Here is a 10,000-nt window from a genome sequence, read left to right on the forward strand (position 1 = left end):
ATGTCAGCTGTGCTGTTCCTACTATGACATGTCAACATGTCAGCTGTGCTGTTCCTACTATGACATGTCAACATGTCAGCTGTGCTGTTCCTACTATGACATGTCAGCTGTGCTGGTCCTACTCTGACATGTCACGGTACTGCAGCTTTAAGGAGCTCCAGCATCGGCTTTACCTTTCAGAGCCGGAAAACTTGCATTTTTACAGTCTGTGATCTGACACAGCTCACCTTTCCTCTTCTCTTCTTTCTGATTGAGACGGAACAGGAAGCTCTCCGGTCGCAGAGCAGACGTCCGACAGGAAGCCCCGCCCCCTGAGGACGGGTACGAAGGCGACTGATTGGCTGGAAGAGAAAACAAATCTATCATTTAAAAACCGGACGGTAAACTATGTGAGAAAAGTAAAAGACGGAGTTATATTAACGTGGCGTGTTACCGGTGGGAGACAGCGCTGCTCGGTCCTCTCCCTGCAGACACACAACACAGATCATTAGTCAGCAGTCACAGACAGACAGACAGACAGACAGACAGACAGACAGACAGACAGACAGACAGACAGACACACACACACACAGGATCACTAGTCAGCCATCAGACCCAGTTATTAATGTTAACACAGGGAGAACTGTTAAAGGTCAATATGTTCTAGCTGTGAGGTTAGGTACCCAGACAGACAGACAGACAGACAGACAGACAGACAGACGGAGAGAGAGAGACAGAGAGAGAGAGAGAGACAGACAGGTTGCAGTACCTGCAGCAGACAGAGAGAAAGAGACAGACAGAAAGAGAGAGAAAGAAAGAGAGACAGACAGACAGACAGACAGAGAGAGAGAGAGATACAGACAGAGAGAGACAGACAGGTTGCAGTATCTGCAGCAGACAGAGAAAGAGACAGACAGAGAGAAAGAGACAGAGAGAGAGAGAGACAGACAGACAGACAGACAGACAGACAGACAGACAGGTTGCAGTACCTGCAGCAGACAGGAAGTGGAGCTATCAGAAGCGTGAGAACGACAGCCGTCTACAGACTGATGAACGGAGAGAAAGAAGGATGGACAACAAGAAGAAGAGAGAGACAGAAACAGAAGGTGGCAGGAATAAAAGATGAAGTTTAAATGAAAACAAACTGGCTCCAAAGCTGTGAACACGTCACACGACACGACACACGTCACGACCGTCTCATGGTTCTGCTGTCAGACTGGTCTCATGGTGCAATGATCTCGCCTTTCCATCGCCTTGGTTTCTAGGGCCACCTTAAAAGGAGGCCGAAAGGTGACGAAAAGGCGACAAAAAAGGCGACTGAAAAAGGCAACGGCCTTTTTGCCACCTTTTCGTGGCCTTTTCTGTCGCCTTTTTGTCACCTTTTTCTGGCCTTTTCCTCACCTTTTGTCGCCTTCTTTCGTGGTCTTTTCGTGGCCTTTACCTCGCCTTTTTCTGTCACCTTTTTCTGTCGCCTTTTTCTGTCACCTTTTTCTGTCGCCTTTTTCTGTCGCCTTTTTCTGTCGCCTCTTCATCACCTTTTCTAGTCTGTCAGACTCATGGTTCCAAACATACGCTGGTTGGATCTCTACATACGTCTGCAGACCTGTAGTGTTTAGTTAGGGCTGTGTAATTTCTCTAATTCTGTCCAGGATTTAGACTCCAGCTCACATTAACAATGACTTCAAACAAAAACTATTATTTTGCACGTTACGTTTTGCAAGGAAAATCTTAAATGCAACATGTTTCTAAACGAGGAATTGTGTTAAATTATCCTGATTTCATACTGACCTCAATCATTGTCATTAGGATTTTTTACAGAATCGAGAGCAGCATTTCCTTCATGAGGTAATTTATATTTATATATATATATATATATATATATATATATATATATATATATATATATATATATAAAGACAAGCTGTAATCATTTAAAGGGCCAGTACAGACTATTAAAGGGGTCACCTGACTGTGGGAGCCTGGTCGTCTCTTTATGGTGTTGGTGTTAAAGTCAGACTCAAACACCAACACACACTGAGACACACAGACAGGTAGACAGACAGACAGGCAGACAGACAGGTAGACAGAGAGAGACAGGCAGGCAGAAAGAGACACAGACAGATAGAGAGACAGTAGACAGAGACAGGCAAACAGACAGGTAGACATACAGACAGACAGACAGGTAGAGAGACAGGCAGGCAGGTAAAGAGACAGGCAGGCAGACAGGTAGACAGACAGACAGGTAAACAGACAGACAGGCAGACAGGTAGAGAGACAGACATACAGAGAGAGAGACAGGCAGGCAGGCAGACAGACAGGTAGAGAGACAGAGAGAGAGAGGCAGACAGGTAAAGAGACAGACAGACAGACAGGTAAGAGACAGACAGGCAGAGAGACAGGCAGACAGATGTAAAGAAGGAGGAACAAACTGAAGAGAAAGTGAAGAGATGATTTATAAAAACAGAAGAACAAACGATGAACGGAAGATAAAGAGATAAAGGTTAAAGGAGAGAAGGTCGGCAGATGAAGAGAAAGAGGAAGAACGAGTTAATTCAGGAAGCAGATTCAGTTTCTCTCTAAAGAAACAAGAACAGGAGTTAGAATACAGACACAGGAAACACATTAAATCTCTAATCCTGTTTATCTATTCTCATCACTTCTTTCATATTCAATCAGTCTCCAAACATCTGGATCATTCAGGGTGAATATCAGCTGGGTCATGCACAACCACAACCAGAAAGATCAAGAGGGGCGGGGCTAAGGAGGCAGGGAGACAGGTGATAGGTGGATGACTGGGAGGGGGCGGGGCTAAGGAGACAGGTGATAGGTGGATGATGAATGAGTGACAGGTGACTCCATGCTGTAGGTTAGTGTGTGGAGTTAGATTAAAGAGGAATCATCCTGATTTATGTTTTATTGTGAAAGAGCTACAGGAAGTGCCGTGTTCAGTTTCCTGTGATGATTCAGTGTGTTCTGATTAAGAGTTATTTTAGGTTCAGTTGTTAGTAGACTTTTTTGGGGGGGGCGGGGCCAAACTCTTACCATAAAGAGGGCGGAGTCATCTGTGTGGGTGGAGCGTCTGGAGGGGTAGACGTTCTACACACACACACACACACACACACACACACACACACACACACAGAGACACACACACACAGAGACAGAGACACACACACACACACACACAGAGACACACACACACAGAGACACACACACACACACACACACACACACACACACACACAGAGACAGAGACACACACACACACACACAGAGACACACACACACACACACAGAGACACACACACACACACACACACACACACACACACACAGAGACAGAGACACACACACACACAGAGACACACACACACACACACACACACACACACACACACACACACACACACAGAGACAGAGACACACACACACACACACAGAGACACACACACACACACACACACACACACACACACACACAGAGACAGAGACACACACACACACACACACACACACACAGAGACACACACACACACACACACAGAGACAGACACACACACACACACAGACACGAGGTGAGGGTGAACAGGTGAACAGGTGGAGGGCGTGGCCTAACAGAGAGGGGAAGTCCCGCCCCCTCAGAATAACATTACCACACATTTAAACTGAAGTAAAGTCCCACGGGGGGAACAGGAAGGGGCGGGACTTCTCCTCTCTATGGGGAGGGGGCGGAGCTAAAACACACTAAACTGACCAATGAGAATAAGACTCAGAGTGGCGTTCTGGAGTTTTAACCAGAAGTAAAGTTAGAAAGCTGTGAAGAACATGTGATGAATAAAGAGCAGAGTCTCACCTCACTGTCTGGACTCACAGCTGCTTTATGCTGGAAAACAACAACAACAACAACAACAACAACAACAGTTAGTCTGACATCATCTTTAATCTCCTGACATCATCTTTACTGGGAGACTCTCTGCACCACTTTCTCTCTGTCGTCATCAAAATCACTTCATTACATTTAGAGGGTTAGTTAAAGGGGCTCGCATGTGTGTGTGTCTCTGTGTGTGTGTGTGTGTGTGTGCGCGCGTATTTCTGTGTGTGTGTGTGTGTGTTTCTGTATGTGTGTATGTATGTGTGTGCGTGTGTGTGCATGTTTCTGTGTGTGAGTGAGTGAGTGTATGTTTCTGTATGTGTGTGTGTGTGTGTGTGTGTGTAGCTGCTGATTGGTTAAAGGGGCGTGTGACAGGTTAAAGGGGCGGTACCTTGGTGTAGCTGCTGATTGGTTAAAGGGGCGGTACCTTGGTGTAGCTGCTGATTGGTTAAAGGGGTGTGTGACAGGTTAAAGGGGCGGTACCTTGGTGTAGCTGCTGATTGGTTAAAGGGGCGGTACCTTGGTGTAGCTGCTGATTGGTTAAAGGGGCGTGTGACAGGTTAAAGGGGCGGTACCTTGGTGTAGCTGCTGATTGGTTAAAGGGGCGTGTGACAGGTTAAAGGGGCGGTACCTTGGTGTAGCTGCTGATTGGTTAAAGGGGCGTGTGACAGGTTAAAGGGGCGGTACCTTGGTGTAGCTGCTGATTGGTTAAAGGGGTGTGTGACAGGTTAAAGGGACGGTACCTTGGTGTAGCTGCTGATTGGTTAAAGGGGTGTGTGACAGGTTAAAGGGGCGGTACCTTGGTGTAGCTGCTGATTGGTTAAAGGGGCGTGTGACAGGTTAAAGGGGCGGTACCTTGGTGTAGCTGCTGATTGGTTAAAGGGGTGTGTGACAGGTTAAAGGGACGGTACCTTGGTGTAGCTGCTGATTGGTTAAAGGGGTGTGTGACAGGTTAAAGGGGCGGTACCTTGGTGTAGCTGCTGATTGGTTAAAGGGGTGTGTGACAGGTTAAAGGGGCGGTACCTTGGTGTAGCTGCTGATTGGTTAAAGGGGCGGTACCTTGGTGTAGCTGCTGATTGGTTAAAGGGGCGTGTGACAGGTTAAAGGGGCGGTACCTTGGTGTAGCTGCTGATTGGTTAAAGGGGCGTGTGACAGGTTAAAGGGGCGGTACCTTGGTGTAGCTGCTGATTGGTTAAAGGGGTGTGTGACAGGTTAAAGGGGCGGTACCTTGGTGTAGCTGCTGATTGGTTAAAGGGGTGTGTGACAGGTTAAAGGGGCGGTACCTTGGTGTAGCTGCTGATTGGTTAAAGGGGTGTGTGACAGGTTAAAGGGGCGGTACCTTGGTGTAGCTGCTGACGTTGTCTCTCTGCAGAGATCGATTCTTCTGTCTCTCCTCGTCGTACCTCAGAGCAGCGAGATGAGCCTCCCTCCTCATCCTCTCCACCCCCCCTACACCAAGAACACCTCTCTGAGAGACAGACAGGCAGGGAGAGAGACAGGCAGACAGACAGACAGAGAGGAAGAGAGACAGACAGAAATGAGGATTTGTCGTTGATGGTGTACACTAGGGCTGTCCCAAACGATTATTTTTTAAACAATTAATCTAACGATTAATTTTTCAATAAGCGATTATTTTCCCATTGCTCAGTTATTAACAATTTACAAAAACCTAATTTCAATAAGGATCAAATCTCTACTAATTAAAATAGTTTAACACTGCACTGTTGAAGTAACATGAACTAGTAGTGCAGCCTGAAGCCAGATGTAGTTAATCAATCCAACCACAGAATAAAGTCCCTCTCAGGAGGAGTAAGTGAAAAAGAGTAGCCTGTATTGGCTTTATTTAACAGTAGTAGGTCAAATCATGAATAATCTCTTCTCCCTTTAATATTACAGTTACAAAAAGTGCAATTTTAGCAACATATGAAATCAGATTTATCAAATAAATCCAACATAAGGCAAGCTGCAGAGTGCGTGATATAACAGTCTGTAATGGATCGGGTCACTCATGATGATGGTGCTGATTGTTAAGTCCAGTTGTGCAATTATCAAAGCCAGTGCTACAGATGGGGGAGACACAGCACAGTTTACCCAACGCCGCCTTCCCACCGCACTCGTTCAGACCCCATTCACACGCGGTGTGCAAATCTCCAGAGGAAATGAATGACTTCCGGTGGTTTTGCAGCCGTATGGGAGCTGATTTCAACTGCCACTCAGTCAGGTCAGGACATCCACCCAGAGCTACGGGAGAAGCTGGAGAGGCAGAGCTGTCTCCCCTCCTAATTAGGCTAATAAAGTCAGGATTAAAAGATAATAGTGGCGGGACATATGGGCCCGACCCAGCCCATGGGTCAAGTTCGTGCTCGGGCAGAGAATCTAAACTCTACTTGGGAGGGAAAGGGACCAAAAGGTGAGCAGAACTTAGGGCGTTCTGCTGCTGTTATCCTGACTCAGGGATCATTCTACTAAGACTACAGACCACCACGTGGTTGTTGGCATTAAGAGTGAAATACTCCCACGCTTCAGAAGACCGTGTGCGAGCCTTTTTCTCAACGTGTTGTTGAACTTGCGAGGAATCCATACTCGCGCTGCTGCTGGAGGCAGCTGGTTATTTATAGATTTCTACGCGTGACGCAAGTTCTTTGTGTCGACGCGTTTACATAATGGACTACGTCGAGGAAGCGTCCCAGCCCTAGTACACACCGAGTCAGCTGGCTGCTGGTCGGTTTGATTTGATCAGCCGTAACGTTTAAAGACAGATAGTTAAACACAGACGTCGGTCGTCTCTGCTGTCTCCGTTAAAATGTTCCAACCTTTCTGACTTTTATTCTCTTTAGTCTCTATGAACTGATGTTTGTAGCAGACAGAAGTAGTTACCTGGCTCTGGGCACTGGGGGGCGCTGTTACACCATCCACAACACTCCTAGAGACAGACAGGCAGGCAGGCAGACACACAGACAGACAGACAGACAAAGAGAGAGAGAGAGAGACAGACAAACAGAGAGAGAGAGAGAGAGAGACACGGAGAGACAGACAGACAGAGAGAGAGAGACAGAGACAGACAAACAAACAAACAGAGAGAGAGAGACGGAGAGACAGACAGACAGAGAGAGAGAGAGAGAGAGAGAGAGAGACAGACAAACAGAGAGAGAGAGAGAGAGAGAGAGACACGGAGAGACAGACAGACAGAGAGAGAGAGAGAGAGACGGAGAGACAGACAGACAGAGAGAGAGAGAGAGAGAGAGAGAGAGAGAGAGACGGAGAGACAGACAGACAGAGAGAGAGACAGACAGACAGAGAGAGAGAGAGAGACGGAGAGACAGACAGACAGACAGACAGACAGACAGAGAGAGAGAGAGAGAGACGGAGAGACAGACAGACAGAGAGAGAGAGAGACAGACAGACAGAGAGAGAGAGAGAGAGAGAGAGACAGACAGAGAGAGAGACAGACAGAGAGAGAGACAGGATGTTAGACAGCTCAGAGTTGTTGTCCAGTCAGCATCTCTCCTGTGAGAAGGTAATGCGTGGAGCCAGTGTACCTGTTGGGTCTCCTCGTGTCTTCTGTCCTGGAGTTGGTCTTTACTGGAGAACCCTGGACACACAAACAGGAAGTCACACTTTACCAAATAAACTACATGTGGGAACCTTTGTCACTTTGGTTTCTCTGTTTCTTAAAGGGTAACTTCTTGTGTTTTTCAACCTGAACCTTATTCTCCCATGCATTGGTGTCCAAGTGTCTGATGGGAGCAACAAGCTTTAAAATTGGTCCGGTATAAAGTAAGAAACGAGCTGCAATGTAACCAAACTGCACCAGACTCCATGTAAATAATCAGGACTTTTATCATGGTAAAACACACTTCATTCAGAGTCAACAGAAACTAAATCAAACTACCAAAAGCCGTCTTGGTTCATCTTTCCACTGTTCCAACAATCACCACTCTGGTTTGGTTGAAATAAACACTTAATTCACCCATTTACATGTGGAGATATGCTGGCTCTATACACGCTAAAAGTACTGATTATTTACATGGAGTCTGGTGGAAATATGCTGGCTCTATACACGCTAAAAGTCCTGATTATTTACATGGAGTCTGGTGGAAATATGCTGGCTCTATACACGCTAAAAGTACTGATTATTTACATGGAGTCTGGTGGAGATATGCTGGCTCTATACACGCTAAAAGTCCTGATTATTTACATGGAGTCTGGTGGAAATATGCTGGCTCTATACACGCTAAAAGTCCTGATTATTTACATGGAGTCTGGTGGAAATATGCTGGCTCTATACACGCTAAAAGTCCTGATTATTTACATGGAGTCTGGTGGAGATATGCTGGATCTATACACGCTAAAAGTCCTGATTATTTACATGGAGTCTGGTGGAGATATGCTGGCTCTATACACGCTAAAAGTCCTGATTATTTACATGGAGTCTGGTGGAAATATGCTGGCTCTATACACGCTAAAAGTACTGATTATTTACATGGAGTCTGGTGGAGATATGCTGGCTCTATACACGCTAAAAGTCCTGATTATTTACATGGAGTCTGGTGGAAATATGCTGGCTCTATACACGCTAAAAGTCCTGATTATTTACATGGAGTCTGGTGTAGTTTGGTGATTGTGATTTCGAGGCTGTTTCATGTTAAACTAAAAGGATCTTACTCTTTAACTAAAAGGTCTATCTCTGTAGGGATCCATCCCATAATGTTGTCACATACTTAGAATAATAATCTGAGTCTGTCAGCAGCAACAACAGAACTTTTAGTGGACGGGAACTGAACATCTGTCCTGTAGGGTTAGGGTTTAGACCTACCTCTCTGGTGATGCGTCTCTCGATGTAGGCCATGAACTGAGAGCTCAGGCTGATGCTGTCCCTGCTGCCAGCGGCTCTACTCCTCCCTTCCTCCTCCTCCTCCTCTCCCACACAGCTGTCTATGTAGTCTATCTGCTCCGACTCCACATCTGGAGACAGACAGAGAGACAGACAGACAGAGAAACAGACACAGGCAGACAGACAGATTCTGTCACAAAACTGATTCTGTTGTCTTCTAACAATCTCATTTGTATCACCATTAGTGTGAATGTGCTGAACCTACGCGTGCCGTTGGCCAGCGGAGGTCTCTGTCTCTGCTCTCGGCTGATCTCTGCTACTCTCAGGGGCAGCTCTGACAGCTCCTCTGTAGGCTGCACACACACAGACAGACAGACAGACAGACAGGTAGTCAGCTCACACAGACAGGTAGTCAGCTCACACACAGACAGGTAGTCAGCTCACACACAGACAGGTAGTCAGCTCACACCTCCTCTGTAGGCTGCACTGTGTGTGTGTGTGTGTGTGTGTGTGTGTGTGTGTCTCTGTGTGTGTGTGTGTGTGTGTGTGTGTGTGTCTCTGTGTGTGTCTCTGTGTGTGTGTCTCTGTGTGTGTCTAACCTCGTTCCCCGACCATCTCTTGTCTCCACTGTCGACGCTGTTGAAGCCAGAATCCAGCGCTCCGTACGGCCGGCCGGGATACAGCTCATCAACACTGGCAGACAGACAGACAGACAGACAGACACACAGACAGACACACACACACAGACAGACAGACAGACAGACACACAGACAGACACACACACACACAGACAGAGGAGGGAGGATTTAGTCAGCTAAAATAATTAAATTCCCTCCAGCAGAGAGTCCTTGGCCCAGAGTAGTGGCCTGAATTAAAGGAACCTGTTGGGCCTGTTTGGCTGTTCTGTGCCATCAGCCTTCTCATCTACAGACGGGGAAACGCCCTGCTAGAGTAGGACAACATAACGAAATGCACACTGACTGACAAAAACAAGACACAGAACTGATTCAGGTCGACTCTAGGGCTGCAACTAACGATTAGTTTCATAGTCGATTCATCTGTTGATTAGTTTCTCCATTAATCGATTAGTTGTTTGATCTATAAAAATGTCAAAACATGGTGAAACATGTGGATCAGTGTTTCCCAAACGCCCAAGATGACATCCTCAAATGTCTCGTTTTGTCAAAAACTCAAAAGATATTCAGTTTCCTGTCCCAGAGGAGAGAAGAAACTAGAAGATCTTCACATTTAACAAGCTGGAATCAGAGAAATCTCATTTTTTTTTAATAAAAAAAATGACCCAAACGATTAATCGA

The 10,000-nt window shown here is 46.4% G+C and overlaps 1 protein-coding gene across 5 annotated transcripts in view; it reads right to left on the reverse strand.

Moving 5' to 3' along the window:
• The window catches only part of LOC116052951 (leucine-rich repeats and calponin homology (CH) domain containing 3), a 36,427-nt gene that overhangs the window by 18,027 nt on the left and 8,400 nt on the right, over window positions 1–10,000 (reverse strand). For 2 of the 5 annotated variants that reach the window (XM_031303812.2, XM_031303811.2), the window contains exons 7-17: window positions 9,284–9,377; window positions 8,950–9,037; window positions 8,667–8,815; window positions 7,390–7,442; window positions 6,728–6,773; window positions 5,190–5,318; window positions 3,833–3,862; window positions 3,022–3,075; window positions 969–1,025; window positions 434–464; window positions 228–341 (exon numbers count right to left, since the gene is read on the reverse strand). In XM_031303812.2, coding sequence (XP_031159672.2) covers window positions 228–341; window positions 434–464; window positions 969–1,025; window positions 3,022–3,075; window positions 3,833–3,862; window positions 5,190–5,318; window positions 6,728–6,773; window positions 7,390–7,442; window positions 8,667–8,815; window positions 8,950–9,037; window positions 9,284–9,377 — 845 coding nt within the window. The remainder of the gene's footprint in view (window positions 1–227; window positions 342–433; window positions 465–968; window positions 1,026–3,021; window positions 3,076–3,832; window positions 3,863–5,189; window positions 5,319–6,727; window positions 6,774–7,389; window positions 7,443–8,666; window positions 8,816–8,949; window positions 9,038–9,283; window positions 9,378–10,000) is intronic. The other 3 variants (XM_036002068.1, XM_031303813.2, XM_031303814.2) reach the window with 3 other exon arrangements.

This window comes from Sander lucioperca, chromosome 6 (assembly GCF_008315115.2).
Source record: "Sander lucioperca isolate FBNREF2018 chromosome 6, SLUC_FBN_1.2, whole genome shotgun sequence".
Classification (NCBI taxonomy): Eukaryota; Metazoa; Chordata; class Actinopteri; order Perciformes; family Percidae; genus Sander; species Sander lucioperca.